Genomic DNA, 27805 nt, shown 5'->3' with positions numbered 1-27805 from the left:
CCCATACCCCCCCTCACAACCCCCTCTCACCTAGTCTCTCCCCATACCCCCCCTCTCACCCCCCTCTCACCTAGTCTCTCCCCATACCACCCCCCTCTCACCTAGTCTCTCCCCATACCCCCCCTCACATCCCCCTGTCACCTAGTCTCTCCCCATACCCCCCCTCACAACCCCCTCTCACCTAGTCCCTCCCCATACCCCCCCTCACAACCCCCTCTCACCTAGTCTCTCCCCATACCACCCCCTCACAACCCCCTCTCACCTAGTCTCTCCCCATACCCCCCTCACAACCCCCTCTCACCTAGTCTCTCCCCATACCACCCCCTCACAACCCCCTCTCACCTAGTCTCTCCCCATACCCCCCCTCACAACCCCCTCTCACCTAGTCCCTCCCCATACCCCCCCTCACAACCCCCTCTCACCTAGTCCCTCCCCATACCCCCCCTCACAACCCATTCACATGCAGGACTCGGACAGAACATCACTAAGGGCCTGTCCAGCTGCCATGCATGCTCAGCACTCTGGAGGCTGTCCCATATCCCAGCATGCACCCTAGGTTGTCAAAGACCGAGAGGAAGGCAGACAGTCAGGGCTGTGAGACTGCTCAGACAGAAATCAACTCTCCTCTTGGGAAATCCTGTACTTTTCTGCTGTGCTGGCTGCTGTTCTGCTGCTCTGACAGAATGACTAATTTTCTTCATTTTAGGACTCATGCATACATAAAGAAGATCTGCTGTCAGTACAGACTGCATTACCGACACGTTTTACCATCTACAGTATGTATATTTTAAGATATATATATATTTTAGGATATCTATATGTATATTTGACACTCACTTATCTAGAGGGGAATACATTGATGGTGAAGAGGAAAATAGAGGGTTAGTGGTTGAGGAAGAAGAGAAGGAGAGGAAAGGGGAAGGAGAGAAAGAAGGACAGGAAATGAAAGGCTTGGTGGGTGAGGAAGAGGAAGAGGATAGATGGATGGAGGAGAAAGGAAGGAGATAAAGGACAGTAAATTAAAGGCAGTTGAGCCTTAATTTGTCCTTAATTAGCCACATCTTTGAGGGGCTGGCTGAGACCTGTCCTCTTCTCCTGCTGCTGTGTCCCTAGAGCAGGGTTCCCCAACTGGGCCCGCGGGGTGGTTCTCCTGCTGCTGTGTCCCTAGAGCAGGGTTCCCCAACTGGGCCCGCGGGGTGGTTCTCCTGCTGCTGTGTTCCTAGAGCAGGGTTCCCCAACTGGGCCCGCGGGGTGGTTCTCCTGCTGCTGTGTCCCTAGAGCAGGGTTCCCCAACTGGGCCCGCGGGGTGGTTCTCCTGCTGCTGTGTCCCTAGAGCAGGGTTCCCCAACTGGGCCCGTGGGTGGTTCTCCTGCTGCTGTGTTCCTAGAGCAGGGTTCCCCAACTGGGTCCGTGGGTGGTTCTCCTGCTGCTGTGTTCCTAGAGCAGGGTTCCTCAACTGGGCTCGCGGGTGGTTCTCCTGCTGCTGTGTTCCTAGAGCAAGGTTCCCCAACTGGTCCAACTGGGCCAGCGGGTGGTTCTCCTGCTGCTGTGTTCCTAGAGCAGGGTTCCCCAACTGGGCCCGCGGGTGGTTCTCCTGCTGCTGTGTTCCTAGAGCAGGGTTCCTCAACTGGGCTCCCGGGTGGTTCTCCTGCTGCTGTGTTCCTAGAGCAGGGTTCCCCAACTGGTCCAACTGGGCCCGCGGGTGGTTCTCCTGCTGCTGTGTTCCTAGAGCAGGGTTCCCCAACTGGGCCCGCGGGTGGTTCTCCTGCTGCTGTGTTCCTAGAGCAGGGTTCCTCAACTGGGCTCGCGGGTGGTTCTCCTGCTGCTGTGTTCCTAGAGCAGGGTTCCCCAACTGGTCCAACTGGGCCCGCGGGGTGGTTCTCCTGCTGCTGGGTTCCTAGAGCAGGGTTCCCCAACTGGTCCAACTGGGCCCGCGGGTGGTTCTCCTGCTGCTGGGTTCCTAGAGCAGGGTTCCCCAACTGGGCCCGCGGGTGGTTCTCCTGCTGCTGGGTTCCTAGAGCAGGGTTCTCCAACTGGGCCCGCGGGTGGTTCTCCTGCTGCTGTGTTCCTAGAGCAGGGTTCCCCAACTGGTCCAACTGGGCCCGCGGGGTGGTTCTCCTGCTGCTGGGTTCCTAGAGCAGGGTTCCCCAACTGGTCCAACTGGGCCCGCGGGTGGTTCTCCTGCTGCTGGGTTCCTAGAGCAGGGTTCCCCAACTGGGCCCGCGGGTGGTTCTCCTGCTGCTGGGTTCCTAGAGCAGGGTTCCCCAACTGGGCCCGCGGGTGGTTCTCCTGCTGCTGTGTTCCTAGAGCAGGGTTCCCCAACTGGGCCCCCGGGGTGGTTCTCCTGCTGCTGTGTTCCTAGAGCAGGGTTCCCCAACTGGTCCAACTGGGCCCGCGGGGGATTTTATTTGGCCTCTTAAGTTTAGTGAGCAAAACAAAACTAATGTCATTGTTGGACATAAAAGAGTAAAACCCAGGAAACACCGCGGGGTTTCATCACATCCTCATACTGTCACAGTTTAAGAGATGGAGACAGGTTTAGTCTCACACCATCTGGTATATGTTTACTGCTTTTAATATTTTATCTTGACTACTTTTATTAAAGGCTTTTTAGTCTGTTTATGGGGCTCACCTTGGCTCTGGTATGAAAGGCTACAACTCAAACCTTGACATACAAGGTTCTGGGGAATGTTTATGGTCTTTGCTCTCTGTAAAATCCAACGATTCCAAACCATTTAGTTTGAGCTCGGCCTGACTGCATTTCCAGGTGATTTACCTTTTGGAAAGGAGTGGGTTTTGCTCCATGAACCCAAGAGATCGTCTCCTTGGCTTTAATTAGTTTGTATTTTTTTTGGTATTGGTAGAATTCTTTGCAGCTTCCATACTGTTACAGAAGTTCATTTCCTCAGGTTAGGTTGTGTCCTCGGACCCCAGCTGTGTTGATTCTGAGAGTATACCATATATTGACTGGTGAGTATTAACCAGCTGTGTTGATTCTGAGAGTATACCATATATTGACTGGTGAGTATTAACCAGCTGTGTTGATTCTGAGAGTATACCATATATTGACTGGTGAGTATTAACCAGCTGTGTTGATTCTGACAGTATACCATATATTGACTGGTGAGTATTAACCAGCTGTGTTGATTCTGAGAGTATACCATATATTGACTGGTGAGTATTAACCAGCTGTGTTGATTGAGAGTATACCATATATTGACTGGTGAGTATTAACCAGCTGTGTTGATTCTGACAGTATACCATATATTGACTGGTGAGTATTAACCAGCTGTGTTGATTCTGAGAATATACCATATATTGAATGGCGAGTATTAACCAGCTGTGTTGATTGAGAGTATACCATATGTTGACTGGTGAGTATTAACCAGCTGTGTTGATTCTGAGAGTATACCATATATTGACTGGTGAGTATTAACCAGCTGTGTTGATTCTGACAGTATACCATATGTTGACTGGTGAGTATTAAGCAGCTGTGTTGATTCTGAGAGTATACCATATATATTGACTGGTGAGTATTAACCAGCTGTATTGATTCTGAGAGTATACCATATATTGACTGCTGAGTATTAACCAGCTGTATTGATTCTGAGAGTATACCATATATTGACTGGTGAGTAGAGTTTCTAAATTCTGTCAACTTTCCCAACATTTCCAGGTTTTCTAGATATCCAGGTTGGAAGATTCCAGAATCCTCCAACCAGGATTTCTGGAAAAACCTGACAGAGTTTTGCTACTTTACTGCACTAAGGAAAGGTGTGATTTTCCTGCCGCTAAATCATATGCTGACCACAAGGTGGCGCCACATACAACTAATAATACTTCATTAACACATCTCTTCACAAGGTTTCCCTTTAGTGGTTGGTTTCATGCAGTGGATCTATACATTGTCATAAAGGCCAGCCATGTGTGAGCAATTATCACATCATTACTACTCGCATGGATGGGTAAGCCACATGTACTGAGTTAGTATGTGAAAAAGATGCAGAGAATCAAAAGAAGAAATCAAAGAATATTTCTGATAATTCAATTGAGACCATAAACTCACACAGAGCCAGACTGACAGACTCACACACACACAGTGCCAGACAGACAGACAGACTCACACAGCACCAGACAGACAGAGACTCACACAGCGCCAGACAGACAGACTCACACAGCGCCAGACAGACAGACAGACTCACACAGCGCCAGACAGACTCACACAGCGCCAGACAGACAGACTCACACAGTGCCAGACAGACAGACTCACACAGCGCCAGACAGACAGACTCACACAGTGCCAGACTCACACAGCGCCAGACAGACAGACTCACACAGTGCCAGACAGACAGACTCACACAGTGCCAGACAGACAGACTCACACAGTGCCAGACTCACACAGCGCCAGACAGACAGACTCACACAGCGCCAGACAGACAGACTCACACAGCGCCAGACAGACAGAGACTCACACAGCGCCAGACAGACTCACACAGCGCCAGACAGACAGACTCACACAGCGCCAGACAGACAGACACAGAGGCAGACACACCAGACACACAGTGCAGGGGAAATCAAACCCCCACCGCAGCATACAGGAGAAAGCCTTTCTACTTTATTAAAGAGAAGCAGCTTTTTTCCAGAACGTGATCAGAAAATACAATACTGTTTTTTCATCATATTATATTTTTATTGGGTTTTTCTTTTCCTATGAAATGCTGCTGTTGAAAACAGCCAAAGTGAAGTGCTTCAGTCCTCATCTTTCTCCAATCGCATCCCTCCAAAACTAGCATCACATGGGTACGGGTGTTCTTATTGGCTCACTGAGAATGTATCTGGCCCTTGATTGTTTGTAATGGTTGTTCTTGGTTGTTTAATTGAAAGTGTTCAGGGCGTGAGGCATGGTCCCCTGTCCTGACCAGTTATTGTGGTCCTCTATCCACCGGCTCCAGTAGGGTTTTAATCCAGGTTATGTATTGTTATTGTTGACAGGCATGGTCCCCAGAACAGTCCTGTTTTATCCACGTCGTACAGTATCGCGCCGCTCCAAGCTCACCTCCTAAAAACGAGGTACAGCCGGCCGACAGTCTGTTTTCATTTACTTTTTCATCTTCTCCAAAATAGATGTCATATATATATAATATATACACATCAAACATACATATCTTTATTCATCTGTGATGCCTGTAAGCCCCCCCCTCCCAAAAAATGGAAAAACATTTTGTACTTTTATTACAAAATGGTAACAAAGACTTCAGTTGTTTCTTCTCCTGTTCATCCCTGGAAGGAGGATGAGGCTCAGTGAATATGGACAGCTGGAGGTTGTCTGTCACTGATTGGTGGATAATTCTTGTAGGCAGAAAAGGGGCAGAGAAATGGTGGGTGGACAGGGAGCGAATGAGGGAATAAACAGAAGAAGGAAAAAAAAGTGTGTTTGAGAGTTAATGATATGTCCAAACTGAACTATTATGGGTCTCGTCTTCACATATTAACAAATCCACAAACATCTTTTGTGTTCTTTTATTACGAAATAGAGCTACAATATGAACATTGCATTTTCTCCTGGCCTCTTGTCTGTCAGTCTGTCAGTGGGGTTTCCACTCTGCTGGAGTAACATCATGGTGAGGTATTATCTGCATGTCACTGTGTTCTCTGAACACTTCTGATGGATAATGACAGATCAACCTTGTTCTGTCACTGTCAGAGGGTGTGTGTGTGTATTATGATGTCATGGTGCTTCGTGACCAATGGGGAGGTCTAATGAATGAGGTGTAAACAAAAAGTTGTGAATGTTTTCAAAATGACAACCAACCAAAACAAAGGGAAAAGGTCAGGAAAAAGAGGGAAAAGAAAAAAAAAATGATTAAAAAGAGAAACCAGCGTCTGATTGGGCGGCACATCATTCAGTTCGGGGGAAGAAGGACCTGCTCGGAGCCAAAATGGTCGCCGGGTTTCCCTCCATTTGGCCTAAAGTCAATTTGCCAGATGGTCGATCGTCGAGGAATAAAAAGCAGGATGCCTGAGCCAGCCACACCGGCATCGTCTGTCTGTAGGTCTGTCCGTCTGTCTGCTGTGAGTAACCAGGTCTAGGATCCCATGGTGGACTGAGTACGAGGGGAAGGAAGTCTCTCAGAAGGCTTGCTGAGCTGGGTTGTAGTTGAAGGTGGATGGCACGTGGGGTCTTTCTTCAAGCTTCTCGTATTCCAGATGAAACTCCTAGAAAAGAGAGGGAGGGGAGAAACAAGGATTTTAGGGACAGCAGTGGATCAGGGCAGTGTTCAGCAGAAGCAGTGGATCAGGGCAGTGTTCAGCAGAAGCAGTGGATCAGGGCAGTGTTCAGCAGAAGCAGTGGATCAGGGCAGTGTTCAGCAGAAGCAGTGGATAAGGGCAGTGTTCAGCAGAAGCAGTGGATCAGGGCAGTGTTCAGCAGAAGCAGTGGATCAGGGCAGTGTTCAGCAGAAGCAGTGGATCAGGGCAGTGTTCAGCAGAAGCAGTGGATCAGGGCAGTGTTCAGCAGAAGCAGTGGATAAGGGCAGTGTTCAGCAGAAGCAGTGGATAAGGGCAGTGTTCAGCAGAAGCAGTGGATAAGGGCAGTGTTCAGCAGAAGCAGTGGATAAGGGCAGTGTTCAGCAGAAGCAGTGGATAAGGGCAGTGTTCAGCAGAAGCAGTGGATAAGGGCAGTGTTCAGCAGAAGCAGTGGATAAGGGCAGTGTTCAGCAGAAGCAGTGGATAAGGGCAGTGTTCAGCAGAAGCAGTGGATCAGGGCAGTGTTCAGCAGAAGCAGTGGATCAGGGCAGTGTTCAGCAGAAGCAGTGGATCAGGGCAGTGTTCAGCAGAAGCAGTGGATCAGGGCAGTGTTCAGCAGAAGCAGTGGATCAGGGCAGTGTTCAGCAGAAGCAGTGGATCAGGGCAGTGTTCAGCAGAAGCAGTGGATAAGGGCAGTGTTCAGCAGAAGCAGTGGATCAGGGCAGTGTTCAGCAGAAGCAGTGGATAAGGGCAGTGTTCAGCAGAAGCAGTGGATAAGGGCAGTGTTCAGCAGAAGCAGTGGATCAGGGCAGTGTTCAGCAGAAGCAGTGGATAAGGGCAGTGTTCAGCAGAAGCAGTGGATCAGGGCAGTGTTCAGCAGAAGCAGTGGATCAGGGCAGTGTTCAGCAGAAGCAGTGGATAAGGGCAGTGTTCAGCTGAAGCAGCATTCTAAATACAGAACAGCTTCTCCTGTGGAGAAAATTGTACATATGATAGAACAATACTAGAAGCTTTCCATGGGGGGAATCAGCAGGTTTACAGATCCTCTGGGAGTGAATGATCCCAGATGTCAAGGGTCCATGTTGGAAACACACATGTCCACAATTGCATGGCAAAGCACATCTATTCAAATACCAAACCACATACACTTTTGCAATTGGAAAAGCCGTTGTTAGCTTGCCTTGAAACCCCAAAAAACAGTATTTCTGATTTCTAGTTGTAACTACAACACATTCAGAAAGTATTCAGACCCCTTCCTTTTTCCACATTGTTACATTACAGCCTTATTCTAAAATGGATTACATTGTTTTCTTTCTCATCAATCTACACACAATACCCCATAATGAAATCACAATACCCCATAAAGACATCACAATACCCCATAAAGACATCACAATACACCATAATGACATCACAATACACCATAAAGACATCACAATACACCATAAAGACATCACAATACACCATAAAGACATCACAATACCCCATAAAGACATCACAATACACCATAAAGACATCACAATACACCATAAAGACATCACAATACCCCATAAAGACATCACAATACCCCATAAAGACATCACAATACACCATAAAGACATCACAATACCCCATAAAGACATCACAATACACCATAAAGACATCACAATACACCATAAAGACATCACAATACACCATAAAGACATCACAATACCCCATAATGACGTCACAATACCCCATAATGACATCACAATACCCCATAAAGACATCACAATACCCCATAAAGACATCACAATACCCCATAAAGACATCACAATACCCCATAAGGACATCACAATACCCCATAAAGACATCACAATACACCATAATGACATCACAATACACCATAATGACATCACAATACCCCATAATGACAAAGCGAAAACAGGTTAATTTTTTTGTTCAAATGTATTAAAGATAAAAGAACTGAAATACCTTATTTACATTAGTATTCAGACCCTTTGCCATGAGACTTGAAATTGAACTCCAGTGCATCCTATTTCCATTGATCACCCTTGAGATATTTCTGCAACTTGGACATGATTTGGAAAGGCAAACACCGGTCTATATAAAGGTCCCACAGTAGACAGTGCATGTCAGAGCAAAAACCAAGCCATGAGATCTAAGGAATTGTATGTAGAGCTCCAAGACAGGATTGTGTCGAGGCACAGATCTGGGGAAGGGTACCAGGAAACGTCTGCAGCATTGAAGGTCCCTAAGAATACAGTAGACTCCATCATTGTTAAATGGAAGAAGTCTGTAACCACCTAGACTCCTCCTAGAGCCGTCTGCCAGGAAAAACTGAGCAATCAGGGGAGAAGGGCCTTGGTCAGGGAGGTGACCAAGAACCCCAGAAGAATGGGAGAAACTCCTCAAATACAGGTGTGCCAAACTTACCCATGAAAACTCACGCCTGTAGTCGCTGCCAAAGGTGCTTCAACAAAGTACTGAGTAAAGGGTCTGAATACTTATAGAAATGTTATATTTCAGTTTTTTTTTTTTATTATACATTTGCAAAAATTTCTAAAAAACTGTTTTTGCTTTTCATTATGGGGTTGAGTGTGTAAAAAAAAACAATTTAATCAATTTTATAATAAGGCTGTAACAAAGAAAATGTGGAAAAAGTCAAGGTCTGAATACTTTCTGAACGCATTGTAACTACGGTAACAGTCCTCAAGCCTTTGTTCTTCACCTTGGCTACTTTCCTCCAGTTAAGACAATCAAAGAAGTAGTAGGTGCCTCTCTCATAGGCGTTGGTCTTCAGAGTGGGCTCCATGCCCGGCGCCCGCGTGATCCACACCCGCTCCTCCTTGTGGTACCGCCAGTCCCGGTTGAAGCTGAGGTTACAGGTCACAGGTCATACAGGTCAAGGGTCAAATGTTAGTGCACAGCATTGTATAGGGTAGTAACATTTGCTTATAAGACTTGAAGGACAAACTACATTAAGTAGAAGTGGAGGTGGCAGAAGGTGGACCTGACTACATAGAGGTGGCAGAAGGTGGACCTGACTACATAGAGGTGGCAGAAGGGGCCTGACTACATAGAGGTGGCAGAAGGGGGACCTGACTACATAGAGGTGGCAGAAGGGGGACCTGACTACATAGAGGTGGCAGAAGGGGGACCTGACTACATAGAGGTGGCAGAAGGGGGACCTGACTACATAGAGGTGGCAGAAGGTGGACCTGACTACATAGAGGTGGCAGAAGGTGGACCTGACTACATAGAGGTGGCAGAAGGTGGACCTGACTACATAGAGGTGGCAGAAGGGGGGCCTGACTACATAGAGGTGGCAGAAGGTGGACCTGACTACATAGAGGTGGCAGAAGGGGGGCCTGACTACATAGAGGTGGCAGAAGGGGCCTGACTACATAGAGGTGGCAGAAGGGGACTGACTACATAGAGGTGGCAGAAGGGGGGCCTGACTACATAGAGGTGGCAGAAGGGGGGCCTGACTACATAGAGGTGGCAGAAGGGGGGCCTGACTACATAGAGGTGGCAGAAGGGGGACCTGACTACATAGAGGTGGCAGAAGGGGGACCTGACTACATAGAGGTGGCAGAAGGGGGACCTGACTACATAGAGGTGGCAGAAGGGGGGCCTGACTACATAGAGGTGGCAGAAGGGGGACCTGACTACATAGAGGTGGCAGAAGGGGACTGACTACATAGAGGTGGCAGAAGGGGCCTGACTACATAGAGGTGGCAGAAGGGGCCTGACTACATAGAGGTGGCAGAAGGTGGACCTGACTACATAGAGGTGGCAGAAGGGGACTGACTACATAGAGGTGGCAGAAGGGGCCTGACTACATAGAGGTGGCAGAAGGGGCCTGACTACATAGAGGTGGCAGAAGGTGGACCTGACTACATAGAGGTGGCAGAAGGGGCCTGACTACATAGAGGTGGCAGAAGGGGGGCCTGACTACATAGAGGTGGCAGAAGGGGGACCTGACTACATAGAGGTGGCAGAAGGGGGACCTGACTACATAGAGGTGGCAGAAGGGGGACCTGACTACATAGAGGTGGCAGAAGGGGGACCTGACTACATAGAGGTGGCAGAAGGTGGACCTGACTACATAGAGGTGGCAGAAGGTGGACCTGACTACATAGAGGTGGCAGAAGGTGGACCTGACTACATAGAGGTGGCAGAAGGGGGGCCTGACTACATAGAGGTGGCAGAAGGTGGACCTGACTACATAGAGGTGGCAGAAGGGGGGCCTGACTACATAGAGGTGGCAGAAGGGGCCTGACTACATAGAGGTGGCAGAAGGGGACTGACTACATAGAGGTGGCAGAAGGGGACTGACTACATAGAGGTGGCAGAAGGGGGGCCTGACTACATAGAGGTGGCAGAAGGGGGGCCTGACTACATAGAGGTGGCAGAAGGGGGGCCTGACTACATAGAGGTGGCAGAAGGGGGACCTGACTACATAGAGGTGGCAGAAGGGGGACCTGACTACATAGAGGTGGCAGAAGGGGGACCTGACTACATAGAGGTGGCAGAAGGGGGGCCTGACTACATAGAGGTGGCAGAAGGGGGACCTGACTACATAGAGGTGGCAGAAGGGGACTGACTACATAGAGGTGGCAGAAGGGGCCTGACTACATAGAGGTGGCAGAAGGGGCCTGACTACATAGAGGTGGCAGAAGGTGGACCTGACTACATAGAGGTGGCAGAAGGGGACTGACTACATAGAGGTGGCAGAAGGGGCCTGACTACATAGAGGTGGCAGAAGGGGCCTGACTACATAGAGGTGGCAGAAGGTGGACCTGACTACATAGAGGTGGCAGAAGGGGACTGACTACATAGAGGTGGCAGAAGGGGCCTGACTACATAGAGGTGGCAGAAGGGGCCTGACTACATAGAGGTGGCAGAAGGGGGGCCTGACTACATAGAGGTGGCAGAAGGGGGGCCTGACTACATAGAGGTGGCAGAAGGGGGACCTGACTACATAGAGGTGGCAGAAGGGGGGCCTGACTACATAGAGGTGGCAGAAGGGGCCTGACTACATAGAGGTGGCAGAAGGGGGACCTGACTACATAGAGGTGGCAGAAGGTGGACCTGACTACATAGAGGTGGCAGAAGGTGGACCTGACTACATAGAGGTGGCAGAAGGGGGACCTGACTACATAGAGGTGGCAGAAGGGGCCTGACTACATAGAGGTGGCAGAAGGGGCCTGACTACATAGAGGTGGCAGAAGGGGCCTGACTACATAGAGGTGGCAGAAGGGGACTGACTACATAGAGGTGGCAGAAGGGGACTGACTACATAGAGGTGGCAGAAGGGGACTGACTACAGAGAGGTGGCAGAAGGGGGGCCTGACTACATAGAGGTGGCAGAAGGGGGACCTGACTACATAGAGGTGGCAGAAGGGGGCTGACTACAGAGGTATTTTCTGCTTCATGTTACATGTCAGTACCACTAAAACCCAGAGGAGGGCGCTTGTTGACAAGAAAAGGTGAGTAAAACAAACACCTCACCAAGCCTGTTACCATAGCAGACACTAGCTAGCCCAGCTGAGGAGCATCCTTCACACAGTGTGTCTGTCTGTATACGTACAGCTCTACTGCAGCCAGCAGCTGGAGGAGGTCTCCTCCGTTCATGTAGTACAGATAGAACAGCAGGTCCTCTCCATAACGAGACAGTTTGATTGCAGCAAGCTGGAAGGAGGAGAGAGGAGAGAAAGGGGGAGAGAGAGAGGAGAGAGAAGGGGGGAGAGAGAGGAGAGAAGGGGGGAGAGAGAGGAGAGAAGGGAGGGAGAGAGAGGAGAGGGGAGAGAGAGGAGAGGGGAGAGAGAGAGAGGAGAGAAGGGGGGAGAGAGAGGAGAGAAGGGGGGAGAGAGAGGAGAGAAGGGGGGAGAGAGAGGAGAGAAGGGGGGAGAGAGAGGAGAGAAGGGGGGAGAGAGAGGAGAGAAGGGGGAGAGAGAGGAGAGAAGGGGGAGAGAGAGGAGAGAAGGGGGAGAGAGAGGAGAGAAGGGGGGAGAGAGAGGAGAGAAGGGGGGAGAGAGAGGAGAGAAGGGGGGAGAGAGAGGAGAGAAGGGGGGAGAGAGAGGAGAGAAGGGGGGAGAGAGAGAGGAGAGAAGGGGGGAGAGAGAGGAGAGAAGGGGGGAGAGAGAGGAGAGAAGGGGGAGAGAGAGGAGAGAAAGGGGGAGAGAGAGAGAGGAGAGAAAGGGGGAGAGAGAGGAGAGAAAGGGGGAGAGAGAGGAGAGAAAGGGGGAGAGAGAGAAGAGAAAGAGAGAGAGGGGGGAGAGAGAGGAGAGAAAGGGGGAGGAGAGAGGAGAGAAAGGGGGAGGAGAGAGGAGAGATAGGGGGAGAGAGAGGAGAGAAAGGGGGAGAGAGAGAAGAGGAAAGAGAGAGAGGGGGGAGAGAGAGGAGAGAAAGGGGGAGAGAGAGGAGAGAAGGGGGGAGAGAGAGGAGAGAAGGGGGGGAGAGAGAGGAGAGAAAGGGGGAGGAGAGAGGAGAGAAAGGGGGAGAGAGAGGAGAGAAAGGGGGAGAGAGAGGAGAGAAGGGGGGAGAGGCAACAGGTTATTGATCTATTCCTCTACCTGGCACCATCAACAGAAGCTAACCGTGCCGTTCTTATCACAACCATGCTAGATAAAAAGATGATTCAACTCTCAGTGGACAGAGCAGTTACAACAATGCTTGTTTGGTGTTGCTAGTGCACTCAAACAGAGGGGCCAATAATACGAGGGCCAAAACAACAACGTTACATTGAGCTGGTTAGAAAAAGTACTTTAACCATCCTTAATGAACAACTTAGATGAAGGTGTGATAACGATGTGTTTAGAGTGGACTGGTGTATCAGTGACTTGGTGCTAGATCAGAATGGACCGGTGTATCAGTGACTTGGTGCTAGATCAGAATGGACTGGTGTATCAGTGACTTGGTGCTAGATCAGAATGGACCGGTGTATCAGTGACTTGGTGCTAGATCAGAGTGGACCGGTGTATCAGTGACTTGGTGCTAGATCAGAGTGGACCGGTGTATCAGTGACTTGGTGCTAGATCAGAATGGACCGGTGTATCAGTGACTTGGTGCTAGATCAGAATGGACCGGTGTATCAGTGACTTGGTGCTAGATCAGAGTGGACCGGTGTATCAGTGACTTGGTGCTAGATCAGAGTGGACCGGTGTATCAGTGACTTGGTGCTAGATCAGAGTGGACCGGTGTATCAGTGACTTGGTGCTAGATCAGAATGGACCGGTGTATCAGTGACTTGGTGCTAGATCAGAATGGACCGGTGTATCAGTGACTTGGTGCTAGATCAGAATGGACCGGTGTATCAGTGACTTGGTGCTAGATCAGAATGGACCGGTGTATCAGTGACTTGGTGCTAGATCAGAATGGACCGGTGTATCAGTGACTTGGTGCTAGATCAGAATGGACCGGTGTATCAGTGACTTGGTGCTAGATCAGAATGGACCGGTGTATCAGTGACTTGGTGCTAGATCAGAATGGACGGTGTATCAGTGACTTGGTGCTAGATCAGAATGGACCGGTGTATCAGTGACTTGGTGCTAGATCAGAATGGACCGGTGTATCAGTGACTTGGTGCTAGATCAGAATGGACCGGTGTATCAGTGACTTGGTGCTAGATCAGAATGGACCGGTGTATCAGTGACTTGGTGCTAGATCAGAATGGACCGTGTTCAGGAGACTGTCTGCTTGGAGGGAAACCTAGTCAGCCGTCATCCTCATTTAACCCAACCCCTCTGAATCAGAGAGGTGAGGAGGGCTTCCTCATTAACCCAACCCCTCTGAATCAGAGGTGAGGGGGGGCTTCCTCATTTAACCCAACCCCTCTGAATCAGAGAGGTGAGGGGGGCTTCCTCATTTAACCCAACCCCTCTGAATCAGAGAGGTGGGGTGGGCTTCCTCATTTAACCCAACCCCTCTGAATCAGAGAGGTGAGGGGGGACTTCCTCATTTAACCCAACCCCTCTGAATCAGAGAGGTGAGGAGGGCTTCCTCATTTAACCCAACCCCTCTGAATCAGAGAGGTGAGGAGGGCTTCCTCATTTAACCCAACCCCTCTGAATCAGAGAGGTGAGGGGGGACTTCCTCATTTAACCCAACCCCTCTGAATCAGAGAGGTGAGGAGGGCTGCCTTAAGGGTGAATGGTGGTGTGTTGTGGCCATGTTGGCCAACAGCAACCCAACCCTGGGTGTGTTTATTCTGTGTCTGAGGTACATACCTTGTCCCTTATGTGAATGTTGGTTAAATACTCAGATGGAACATGGAAGTCTGGAAGTAAAGAGAGAAGTGGTCAGAGAGAACAGACGGGGAAATGGGCAGAATCTATCCCACCTCCAGAGCACTCTGGCTGGGTAGGATACGTACCGATGTCCTGGGGTCGACACGGTGCTGACGCCCAGGGTGATGCAAACTTGGGGTACAGGTTTCTGAAGGACAAGAAAGTGGTCATGTTGATACTGTCACATTATTGTGTTGCCATGTTAACAGGTTACAATGACGTGTCATTCTTTTCATTTTTAGATTCAACTTAAAGAATTGGACATAACAGCAGCCTATTGTCCAGCGAGTGTGTTTTTCAGGAGACTACAGCAGAACAGCTGTCTGCTGCTGCTCTCAGGCTGACAGGCTGAAACAGAACATGTAGCAGGATGACTGGTTAATAAAGACTGATCATCTTCTTATGACTGGAGGAGGGAGATGCCAAGAGAGGTGTACAGATGTGTGAAAGACTTCTGCCACTCCTCGCCCCGTTCCCGTAACAACCCGTTCTACTCCCCGTAACAGCCCCGTAACAGCCCCGTTCTACTCCCCGTAACAGCCCCGTTCTACTCCCCGTAACAGCCCCGTTCTACTCCCCGTAACAGCCCCGTTCTACTCCCCGTAACAGCCCCGTTCTACTCCCCGTAACAGCCCCGTTCTACTCCACGTAACAACCCGTTCTACTCCCCCGTAACAGCCCGTTCTACTCCCCCGTAACAGCCCGTTCTACTCCCCCGTAACAGCCCGTTCTACTCCCCCGTAACAGCCCGTTCTACTCCCCCGTAACAGCCCGTTCTACTCCCCCGTAACAGCCCGTTCTACTCCCCCGTAACAGCCCGTTCTACTCCCCCGTAACAGCCCGTTCTACTCCCCCGTAACAGCCCGTTCTACTCCCCCGTAACAGCCCATTCTACTCCCCGTAACAGCCCATTCTACTCCCCGTAACAGCCCATTCTACTCCCCGTAACAGCTCATTCTACTCCCCGTAACAACCCGTTCTACTCCCCCGTTCCCGTAACAACCCGTTCTACTCCCCCGTTCCCGTAACAACCCGTTCTAACCCTAACCCTAACCCAAACTGTCACTATTATCTTCAGGACTGCTATAGTAGAGATCAGCCAAACTGTCACTCTATTATCTTCAGAAGGACTGCTATAGTAGAGATCAGCCAAACTGTCACTATTATCTTCAGAAGGACTGCTATAGTAGAGATCAACCAAACTGTCTCTATTATCTTCAGAAGGACTGCTATAGTAGAGATCAGCCAAACTGTCTCTCTATTATCTTCAGAAGGACTGCTATAGTAGAGATCAGCCAAACTGTCACTATTATCTTCAGAAGGACTGCTATAGTAGAGATCAGCCAAACTGTCTCTACTATCTTCAGAAGGACTGCTATAGTAGAGATCAGCCAAACTGTCACTATTATCTTCAGAAGGACTGCTATAGTAGAGATAAGCCAAACTGTCTCTATTATCTTCAGAAGGACTGCTATAGTAGAGATCAGCCAAACTGTCTCTATTATCTTCAGAAGGACTGCTATAGTAGAGATCAGCCAAACTGTCTCTATTATCTTCAGGACTGCTATAGTAGAGATCAGCCAAACTGTCTATTATCTTCAGAAGGACTGCTATAGTAGAGATCAGCCAAACTGTCTCTATTATCTTCAGAAGGACTGCTATAGTAGAGATCAGCCAAACTGTCTCTATTATCTTCAGAAGGACTGCTATAGTAGAGATCAGCCAAACTGTCTCTATTATCTTCAGAAGGACTGCTATAGTAGAGATCAGCCAAACTGTCTATTATCTTCAGAAGGACTGCTATAGTAGAGATCAGCCAAACTGTCTATTATCTTCAGAAGGACTGCTATAGTAGAGATCAGCCAAACTGTCACTTATCAGACAGACAGCAGCTACTCCTCACAGCACATCAGACAGACAGACAGCAGCTACTCCTCACAGCACATCAGACACAGACAGCAGCTACCCCTCCCAGCACATCAGACAGACAGACAGCAGCTACTCCTCACAGCACATCAGACAGACAGACAGCAGCTACTCCTCACAGCACATCAGACAGACAGCAGCTACTCCTCACAGCACAGCACAGCACATCAGACAGACAGCAGCTACTCCTCACAGCACATCAGACAGACAGACAGCAGCTACTCCTCACAGCCCATCAGACAGACAGACAGCAGCTACTCCTCACAGCATATCAGACAGACAGACAGCAGCTACTCCTCACAGCACATCAGAGACAGACAGACAGCAGCTACTCCTCACAGCACATCAGACACAGACAGCAGCTACTCCTCACAGCACATCAGACAGACAGCAGCTACTCCTCACAGCCCATCAGACAGACAGACAGCAGCTACTCCTCACAGCACATCAGACAGACAGACAGACAGCAGCTACTCCTCACAGCATATCAGACAGACAGACAGCAGCTACTCCTCACAGCACATCAGACAGACAGCAGCTACTCCTCACAGCACATCAGACAGACAGACAGACAGCAGCTACTCCTCACAGCATATCAGACAGACAGACAGCAGCTACTCCTCAAAGCCCATCAGACAGACAGACAGCAGCTACTCCTCACAGCACATCAGACAGTTTATTATACTGTATCTACTGATGGATAATGAAGCGTCACTCCGTCTGACTCCATAAGTCAGAGTCTAACTGCGGCTGCAGCCTTCACTGCTCCTGGATCAGTTATTCCACGGTCCTGTTGGGACGACCAGACTTACTCTGGCGAGTTGAGGTTGAGTCCTAGTGTTGTCAGGTCACTGCCCAGTGCTAGGTGCACCATGCCCGGGTCTGTCTCCGCTGCCCTGATGAACGTTAACAAGCCAATCATCCCAAACTGGTCTGTTACCATGCCCCCGGGAATGTTGGTCACGCGACCTGGAGGGGAGGAGAGGAGAGACCAATGAGGATGGGACCCTCGTGTGTGTGTGTGTGTGTGTGTGTGTGTGTGTGTGTGTGTGACCCCGTCTATTAACTACAGGAATTAGTGTTGAACGTTGACCTTCGTGCCCGGCTGATGATACGGATAAAAAAAGGTAAAATTTTTCCTGACCACATGACCATGGAAAAGTCTTAGTTAAAACGTTTTAATGTCACGTGAACAACTACAGTCAAATGCCTTTCTGTAGCTCTGAACACAATGCAGTAATCAATATCAACGCATTACTAGAAAAAATATACAAGAAATTGGAAATACAAAGTAAGAAAGCATACTATATAGAGGAAATATTTAAACAGTGGCATGTAGCTCGGCCCCAGTGATGTACTGGGCTGTCAGCACAAACCTCTGTAGCGCCATGCGATCCAGGGCGGTGCTATCGCCATACCAAGCAGTGATGTACTGGGCTGTCCGCACAAACCTCTGTAGCACCATGCGATCCAGGGCGGTGCTATCGCCATACCAAGCAGTGATGTACTGGGCTGTCAGCGCGAACCTCTGTAGCACCATGCGATCCAGGGCGGTGCTATCGCCATACCAAGCAGTGATGTACTGGGCTGTCCGCACAAACCTTTGTAGCGCCATGCGATCCAGGGCGGTGCTATCGCCATACCAAGCAGTGATGTACTGGGCTGTCCGCACAAACCTCTGTAGCGCCATGCGATCCAGGGCGGTGCTATCGCCATACCAAGCAGTGATGTACTGGGCTGTCCGCGCGAACCTCTGTAGCGCCATGCGATCCAGGGCGGTGCTATCGCCATACCAAGCAGTGATGTACTGGGCCGTCAGCACAAACCTCTGTAGCGCCATGCGATCCAGGGCGGTGCTATCGCCATACCAAGCAGTGATGCAGCCAGTCAATATGCTCTCAATGGTACAGCTGTAGAACCTCTTGACGATAGGAGGGCCCATGACAAACTTTTACAACCTCCTGGGGGGGGCACTGCCACGTCTTCTTAACGAATGAGTGCGTGTTTGGACCATTTTAAGTCTTTAGTGATTTAGACACCGTCTACCCGCTCCACTGGCGCCCCGTCGATGTGGAGGGGCTTCCCCCCCCGAAGTTCACGATCAGCTCCTTGGACTTGTTGCTGTTGAGGGAGAGGTTGTTGCTGTCAGGTTACTGACCTCCTCCCTGTAGGCTGACTCATCGTCGCCGGTGATCAGGCCTACCACCGTCACGTCAGCAGCTAACTTAATAGTGGAATAACAGGGAGTACAGGAGGGGACTAAGCACACACCCCTGTGGGGCCCCTGTGTTAAGGGTCAGCGTGGCGGAGGTGATGCTGCCTACCCTCCCCACCTGGGGTTGCCCCGTCAGAAAGTACAAGATCCAGTTGCAGGGGGAGGTGTTCAGACCCAGAATCCTAAACTTGGTGACGAGCTTGAAAGGGACTATGATGTTGACCGCTCTCGACCACACAGGTCTCCCTAGCCTCTCGACTACACAGGTCTCCCTAGCCTCTCGACTACACAGGTCTCCCTAGCCTCTCGACTACACAGGTCTCCCTAGCCTCTCGACTACACAGGTCTCCCTAGCCTCTCGACTACACAGGTCTCCCTAGCCTCTCGACTACACAGGTCTCCCTAGCCTCTCGACTACACAGGTCTCCCTAGCCTCTCGACTACACAGGTCTCCCTAGTCTCTCGACTACACAGGTCTCCCTAGTCTCTCGACTACACAGGTCTCCCTAGTCTCTCGACTACACAGGTCTCCCTAGTCTCTCGACTACACAGGTCTCCCTAGTCTCTCGACTACACAGGTCTCCCTAGTCTCTCGACTACACAGGTCTCCCTAGTCAGACTACACAGGTCTCCCTAGTCAGACTACACAGGTCTCCCTAGTCATCGACTACACAGGTCTCCCTAGTCATCGACTACACAGGTCTCCCTAGTCATCGACTACACAGGTCTCCCTAGTCATTAGAGGTCCTGTGACAGGTGAAAGGTTGGATGGAGTGAAGGAGAGAGAAAGAGAACAAGAGAGAGAGAGAAAAAGAGAGGAATGGAGTCTTACCGTCTGGTAACACCTGTATGCCTTTCTTCAACTGGTTGTTGTTCTGGGCTGTTGAGCTCTTGTCCCCGGGGAACTTGGGCCCGTCTGTGCTGCTGGAAGTCTTACCTGAAGAGTTTAGATTCTGAAAGAGGTGACAGGAAGAGAAGGGTTTAGATTCTGGAGAGAGGGACGGGAAGAGAAGAAGGGTTTAGATTCTGGAGAGAGGGACGGGAAGAGTAGAAGGGTTTAGATTCTGGAGAGAGGGACGGGAAGAGAAGAAGGGTTTAGATTCTGGAGAGGGACGGGAAGAGTAGAAGGGTTTAGATTCTGGAGAGAGGGACGGGAAGAGTAGAAGGGTTTAGATTCTGGAGAGAGGGACGGGAAGAGAAGAAGGGTTTAGATTCTGGAGAGAGGGACGGGAAGAGTAGAAGGGTTTAGATTCTGGAGAGAGGGACGGGAAGAGTAGAAGGGTTTAGATTCTGGAGAGAGGGACAGGAAGAGTAGAAGGGTTTAGATTCTGGAGAGAGGGACGGGAAGAGTAGAAGGGTTTAGATTCTGGAGAGAGGGACGGGAAGAGTAGAAGGGTTTAGATTCTGGAGAGAGGGACGGGAAGAGTAGAAGGGTTTAGATTCTGGAGAGAGGGACAGGAAGAGTAGAAGGGTTTAGATTCTGGAGAGAGGGACGGGAAGAGTAGAAGGGTTTAGATTCTGGAGAGAGGGGACGGGAAGAGTAGAAGGGTTTAGATTCTGGAGAGAGGGACGGGAAAGAGTAGAAGAAGGCTTTAGATTCTGGAGAGAGGGACGGGAAGAGTATGAAGGGTTTAGATTCTGGAGAGGGACCGGGAAAGAGTAGAAGGGTTCAGATTCTTGAGAGGGACGGGAAGAGTAGAAGGGTTAGATTCTGGAGAGAGGGACGGGAAGAGTAGAAGGGTTTAGATTTCTGGAGAGAGGGACGGGAAAGAGTAGAAGGGTTTAGATTCTGGAGAGAGGGACGGGAAGAGTAGAAGGGTTTAGATTCTGGAGAGAGGGGACGGGAAGAGAAGAAGGGTTTAGATTCTGAGAGAGGGACGGGAAGAGAAGAAGGGTTTAGATTCTGGAGAGAGGGACGGGAAGAGAAGAAGGGTTAGATTCTGGAGAGAGGGACGGGAAGAGTAGAAGGGTTTAGATTCTGGAGAGAGGGACGGGAAGAGTAGAAGGGTTTAGATTCTGGAGAGAGGGACGGGAAGAGAAGAAGGGTTTAGATTCTGGAGAGAGGGACGGGAAGAGAAGGGTCTAGATTCTGGAGAGAGGGACGGGAAGAGTAGAAGGGTTTAGATTCTGGAGAGAGGGACGGGAAGAGTAGAAGGGTTTAGATTCTGGAGAGAGGGACGGGAAGAGAAGGGTCTAGATTCTGGAGAGAGGGACGGGAAGAGTAGAAGGGTTTAGATTCTGAAAGAGGTGACAGGAAGAGAAGGGTTTAGATTCTGGAGAGAGGGACGGGAAGAGTAGAAGGGTTTAGATTCTGGAGAGAGGGACGGGAAGAGAAGAAGGGTTTAGATTCTGGAGAGAGGGACGGGAAGAGTAGAAGGGTTTAGATTCTGGAGAGAGGGACGGGAAGAGTAGAAGGGTTTAGATTCTGGAGAGAGGGACGGGAAGAGTAGAAGGGTTTCGATTCTGGAGAGAGGGACGGGAAGAGAAGGGTCTAGATTCTGGAGAGAGGGACGGGAAGAGAAGAAGGGTTTAGATTCTGGAGAGAGGGACGGGAAGAGTAGAAGGGTTTAGATTCTGGAGAGGGACGGGAAGAGTAGAAGGGTTTAGATTCTGGAGAGAGGGACGGGAAGAGAAGAGAAGAAGGGTTTAGATTCTGGAGAGAGGGACGGGAAGAGTAGAAGGGTTTAGATTCTGGAGAGAGGGACAGGAAGAGTAGAAGGGTTTAGATTCTGGAGAGAGGGACGGGAAGAGTAGAAGGGTTTAGATTCTGGAGAGAGGGACGGGAAGAGAAGGGTTTAGATTCTGGAGAGAGGGACGGGAAGAGTAGAAGGGTTTAGATTCTGGAGAGAGGGACGGGAAGAGAAGAAGGGTTTAGATTCTGGAGAGAGGGACGGGAAGAGAAGAAGGGTTTAGATTCTGGAGAGGGACGGGAAGAGAAGAAGAGTAGATTCTGGAGAGAGGGACGGGAAGAGAAGAAGAGTAGATTCTGGAGAGAGGGACGGGAAGAGAAGAAGGGTTTAGATTCTGGAGAGAGGGACGGGAAGAGTAGAAGGGTTTAGATTCTGGAGAGAGGGACGGGAAGAGAAGAAGAGTAGATTCTGGAGAGAGGGACGGGAAGAGAAGAAGAGTAGATTCTGGAGAGAGGGACGGGAAGAGTAGAAGAGTAGATTCTGGAGAGGGATGAAGAGGCATAGTGAAAGAGTACATTCTACAGAGGGAGGAAGAATCCTGTTAGAGTCCCAGTATCTTTCCCTGTGCGGTTGTTCTCCTCCGAACACTAAAGATACAGTCCACTACTGAGCGGTCTTCACTAAACTGAACTGCTTCCTGTGGGATAAATAGAACTCTACTTCTGCAGAAGAGAAAAGGGGAAACGAACCTTGGCTTCATTAAACAGCCCTCCTACAATGGATTTCAGAAGCCATATCCTGAGTAAACAGCAGTTCACAAGTCCCTCATCCTTCTCCCTCTCCTTCCATTAGAGAGGCTGTTTCAGACAGTAACCATGTTGATTTCCCCAGCAGCTCTCATACCCCCTGCTACTACAACATCAAATCAATAATAACTTACTTTGTCCTAGTTTAGTTCCAGGTCTCTCTACACATTGACCAAGCCTCAGAGCTGAGCAACATTAGTCACATAACTCTGATCAACTCCCCGCAGTAGGAATAACACCAAATGGATGGGGACTAAGTTCCTCCTAGAGATGTACGACTCACCGTTTTGCTGTCGTCGTTGTTCGACGTGGCGTCCTTGTAGTTGGGACCAGGAAGTGCAGGGAAGTCCTCGTTATGGATGGAAAAGTCTTGGGACTGTTCGTTTGAGGGTTTGGTGACCATTCCAACTGCAGTACAGGAGGACAGGCTGTAGCTCAGGTAAATACAGAATATCTTATCGCTCTGGAAGACAACAATCAATATCACCGCATCCCAGCAACCCAGAAGCAAAGGGAAACATGTTTTAATTTCCTCCCAACCAGTGGGTTGAGGAGAGGGGGGGGGTGTCACCATAGAGAACCAGTGGGTTGAGGAGAGGAGTGGGGGGGGGGTCTCACCATAGAGAACCAGTGGGTTGAGGAGAGGAGTGGGGGGGGGGGGCTCACCATAGAGAACCAGTGGGTGAGGAGAGGAGAGGGGGGGGGGGGGGGGGTCTCACCATAGAGAACCAGTGGGTTGAGGAGAGGAGTGGGGGGGGGGGGGGGGGGTCTCACCATAGAGAACCAGTGGGTTGAGGAGAGGAGTGGGGGGGGGGGGGGTCTCACCATAGAGAACCAGCGGGTTGAGGAGAGGAGTGGGGGGGGGGGTCTCACCATAGAGAACCAGTGGGTTGAGGAGAGGAGTGGGGGGGGGGGTCTCACCATAGAGAACCAGCGGGTTGAGGAGAGGAGTGGGGGGGGGGGGGGGGGGGGGGGTGGGTGGTGAGGAGGGGGGGGGGGGGGGGGGTGTCCACCATAGAGAACCAGTGGGTTGAGGGAGAGGAGTGGGGGGGGGGGGGGTCTCACCATAGAGAACCAGTGGGTTGAGGAGAGGAGTGGGGGGGGGGGGGGGTCTCACCATAGAGAACCAGTGGGTTGAGGAGAGGAGTGGGGGGGGGTCTCACCATAGAGAACCAGTGGGTTGAGGAGAGGAGTGGGGGGGGGGGTCTCACCATAGAGAACCAGTGGGTTGAGGAGAGGAGTGGGGGGGGGGGGGTTCTCACCATAGAGAACCAGTGGGTTTGAGGAGAGGAGTGGGGGGGGGGGGTCTCACCATAGAGAACCAGCTGGTGTTGAGGAGAGGAGTGGGGGGGGGGGGTCTCACCATAGAGAACCAGTGGGTTGAGGAGAGGAGTGGGGGGGGGGGGGGGTCTCACCATAGAGAACCAGTGGGTTGAGGAGTGGAGTGGGGGGGGGGGGGGAGGTCTCACCATAGAGAACCAGTGGGTTGAGGAGAGGAGTGGGGGGGGGGGTCTCACCATAGAGAACCAGTGGGTTGAGGAGAGGAGTGGGGGGGGTGGGGGGGAGGTCTCACCATAGAGAACCAGTGGGTTGAGGAGAGGAGTGGGGGGGGTCTCACCATAGAGAACCAGTGGGTTGAGGAGAGGAGTGGGGGGGGAGTCTCACCATAGAGAACCAGTGGGTTGAGGAGAGGAGTGGGGGGGGGGGGGGGTCTCACCATAGAGAACCAGTGGGTTGAGGAGAGGAGTGGGGGGGGGGGGGGGGTCTCACCATAAGGAGCCCTCCCAGCCAGTGGGTTGAGGAGAGGAGTGGGGTTTCCACCTCCTTCCCTCCGACTCCGGTCTGCTAACGCTGGGAAGTCTGACAAGTCCAGACCCGTCACGTTTTCACTCCCGTCTACAGCAGGAAGACAGACAGGACAAGAGAATAGTTAGTCAAGTCACCTCCCAATGTATTTAAAAAGCATTTCAGCATCTCCCACTTTACAGATAAAACAAGCTGTTCCAGAGCCTCATATCAAACCTCTAGTCAGTTACAGAAACAAACCACAAAAAAATGATCAAATTACTACAATTCATTGATGGCTTTCTGTCATCAATGAAGAAGGGTATCAATCAGACAGCCAATCAATGTCCTGAACATCACCTGTTCCATTGAAGATGTTGCTGGGTAACGAGTTGTTCATCCCGAACGATGGATTCCGGTTCATTCCAAACCCCGACATACTGAAACAGAGACACTATTTCAGTCGGAATTCAATTTCACATTTTACTCATTCAGCAGAAGCCCTTATCCAGGGCAAATTACCAACATGGACATACTGAAACATGGAGAGAGAAACACACACCATTTCACTTCAATTCCTGTTTCAATTTGTTAAGTCTTAAACCACGCAATATAGAAAAGTACCTAAAAAGTCCAAACCCCCATAACACCCTAAGGCAGTCATAGGTACAGGCTGATATAATGACATACGGTAGGTAGCCTAGTAATAATGGGTGACTACAGAGCACCACAGTCACTACATGGTCACTACAGAGCACCAGTCACTACAGAGCACCAGTCACTACAGAGCACCACAGTCACTACAGAGCACCACAGTCACTACAGAGCACCACAGTCACTACAGAGCACCACAGTCACTACAGAGCACCACACTGAGCACCAGTCACTACATGGTCATTACTGAGCACCAGTCACTACATGGTCATTACTGAGCACCACAGTCATCGCTGAGCACCACGGTCATCGCTGAGCACCAGTCAGTCATCACAGAGCACCAGTCAGTCGTCACAGAGCACCACAGTCAGTCGTCACAGAGCACCACAGTCAGTCGTCACAGAGCACCACAGTCAGTCGTCACAGAGCACCACAGTCAGTCGTCACAGAGCACCACAGTCAGTCGTCACAGAGCACCACAGTCAGTCGTCACAGAGCACCACAGTCAGTCGTCACAGAGCACCACAGTCAGTCGTCACAGAGCACCACAGTCAGTCGTCACAGAGCACCACAGTCAGTCGTCACAGAGCACCACAGTCAGTCGTCACAGAGCACCACAGTCGTCACAGAGCACCACAGTCGTCACAGAGCACCACAGTCGTCACAGAGCACCACAGTCGTCACAGAGCACCACAGTCGTCACAGAGCACCACAGTCGTCACAGAGCACCACAGTCGTCACAGAGCACCACAGTCGTCACAGAGCACCACAGTCGTCACAGAGCACCACAGTCGTCACAGAGCACCACAGTCATCACAGAGCACCACAGTCGTCACAGAGCACCACAGTCATCACAGAGCACCACAGTCATCACAGAGCACCACAGTCATCACAGAGCACCACAGTCATCACAGAGCACCACAGTCATCACAGAGCACCACAGTCATCACAGAGCACCACAGTCATCACAGAGCACCACAGTCATCACATGATCTGACTCTGTACCAAGCTAAAGGTAATTTCTCCCTGTTTCAAGGCTAATTGATTAGACTAATAACAGACATTTAATAGCACTGTGTCTGGTAGAGCTGGACATAGAAACTACTAAGGATAGAAGGCTTCCACTGTTGCCTTTGACTGCAGATGGGGCACAGTGAAGACCTGTAAAGGACTGTATTCTCAGTCTCCAGGTGCTGATCTAGAATCAGGTTCCCCATGGCCATATAATGATGATAGAAAAGGCTACACTGATCCCAGATCAGCACTGGTTGCTGTAATCCTACAACAGAGACTGGGGAATACAACCGACAGAAGTCTCCTCTGGCTAAATGACCAACGTGTTACATTAGGAGGGAGCGATGACTTCCAAACTGTTTTCTAACAGGTAATGGTGTTTGCTCAGCTGTGAGGAGCGCATTTCAAAACATCCCCACCCCCCCCCCGTGCCAAATGGGAATCTGCAGGCCAATCAGGTTCTTCAAAACAGCCCTTTCATCCAATGAAAACATTCGACCTTGTGCCTGTTAGAAAGCCCTTATTAATGCACTGAACTGATCCTAATGGGTTAGCTAGAGATACACAACTACCACACACACGCTTTAGACACACATATACACCTATCTATTGTTGTCATATATAACAGATTTACACACCATCTCCATGGAGACAGAACACTGAACTGATCATAATGGGTTAGCTAGAGAGACATAACTACCACACACACGCTTTAGACACACATATACACCTATCTATTGTTGTCATATAGAACAGATTTACACACCATCTCCATGGAGACAGAACACTGAACTGATCCTAATGGGTTAGCTAGAGAGACATAACTACCACACACACATATACACATATCTATTGTTGTCATATAGAACAGATTTACACACCATCTCCATGGAGACAGAACAGAGGTGGACTACTTCCTCTGTACTGTGGTGTGAGGACTAATTAGCTACACTGGGGAACAATCAAAGTGATGACAGATGAGAAAAGGAGAGGAAGTGCAGAGAAGAGGAGGAAGACGAGAAAGATGAGATTGAAACTGCTTAGTTGACTGCTATTCTCAGACCACTAAACACACCTTCAGGATAATGTCTTCACATTCATCATTCTCCACATAATTAAGAGACAAAGAGAAGAGGGTGAATAATACAGTCTAGGCTACGCAACAGGCTAGGCTAGTCTACAGGCTAGGCTAGGCTACAGGCTAGGCTAGTCTACAGGCTAGGCTAGTCTACAGGCTAGGCTAGTCTACAGGCTAGGCTAGTCTACAGGCTAGGCTAGTCTACAGGCTAGGCTAGTCTACAGGCTAGGCTAGTCTACAGGCTAGGCTAGTCTACAGGCTAGGCTACAGGCTAGGCTAGTCTACAGGCTAGGCTAGTCTACAGGCTAGGCTAGTCTACAGGCTAGGCTAGTCTACAGGCTAGGCTAGTCTACAGGCTAGGCTAGTCTACAGGCTAGGCTACAGGCTAGGCTAGTCTACAGGCTAGGCTAGTCTACAGGCTAGGCTAGTCTACAGGCTAGGCTAGTCTACAGGCTAGGCTACAGGCTAGGCTAGGCTACAGGCTAGGCTAGGCTACAGGCGATAAGGGAATTTATATGATTCAAGTAATGACAAAAGAATTCCACCCTGTAACGTAATTACTAGACTATGTAAAATGTATTAGGATGATTAGACTAAATTCCTATAAGGTTTGGTTAAGACAAGTTAAGGGTGAGAAATGTGGGAATGAGAAAACACAGAGGACAATTTAACTATACGTGACCTGACCTGGTTGGAAGTCTGAAAAACTTACGACAGGAAAGAGACCCTGTCAAGGTCCCTGTAATCTAGGGAGGGAGGGAACGGTATGGAACTGCCAGCTTGGTAGTGATAAAGGAAGAATGTGGACTGTGGGGATAGATACAGCCCTCTTTTCTCTCCCTTCTGCCCTCACGCGCCCCTCGCCCTCCCCGCTGCCCTCGCCCTCCCCGCTGCCCTCGCCCTCCCCGCTGCCCTCTTCTCTCTGTGCAGAGTTCTCAATCACAGCTTGTGTGTTTTTCCCAAGGCAGTAAACATCTCCTGCCAGACACTCTCACCCTGTTAATGTCCTTATAGAACAACAGTCTCCTTTCAGCCAGAGCGCATCAGTCCCTTCATAGGACAACAGAAGATGTCCAACAACCATTTTGATTGAGACTCAAGACTACTTGATAGACTAGCGACTATGAGAACAATAAAGTATCTCTCCATCTATCCTGTTACATACTTGACAGGGGGTG

General features: G+C 50.2%; 1 protein-coding gene across 2 annotated transcripts in view; it reads right to left on the bottom strand.

Moving 5' to 3' along the window:
- Nucleotides 1-4668: 4668 nt before the first annotated feature.
- Nucleotides 4669-27805, bottom strand: part of LOC115189928 (CCR4-NOT transcription complex subunit 2) — a 60249-nt gene continuing 37112 nt past the window's right edge. For both annotated transcript variants that reach the window (XM_029748437.1, XM_029748438.1), the window contains exons 6-15: nt 24242-24321; nt 23867-23992; nt 22380-22504; nt 19493-19613; nt 17258-17414; nt 14606-14667; nt 14460-14509; nt 11822-11922; nt 8957-9101; nt 4669-6216 (exon numbers count right to left, since the gene is read on the bottom strand). In XM_029748437.1, the coding sequence (XP_029604297.1) occupies nt 6130-6216; nt 8957-9101; nt 11822-11922; nt 14460-14509; nt 14606-14667; nt 17258-17414; nt 19493-19613; nt 22380-22504; nt 23867-23992; nt 24242-24321 (1054 nt within the window). In that variant the 3' untranslated portion in view covers nt 4669-6129. The remainder of the gene's footprint in view (nt 6217-8956; nt 9102-11821; nt 11923-14459; nt 14510-14605; nt 14668-17257; nt 17415-19492; nt 19614-22379; nt 22505-23866; nt 23993-24241; nt 24322-27805) is intronic.

Source organism: Salmo trutta, unplaced genomic scaffold (genome assembly GCF_901001165.1).
Source record: "Salmo trutta unplaced genomic scaffold, fSalTru1.1, whole genome shotgun sequence".
NCBI lineage: Eukaryota > Metazoa > Chordata > Actinopteri > Salmoniformes > Salmonidae > Salmo > Salmo trutta.
This window is presented reverse-complemented; position numbering and strand designations above follow the sequence as displayed.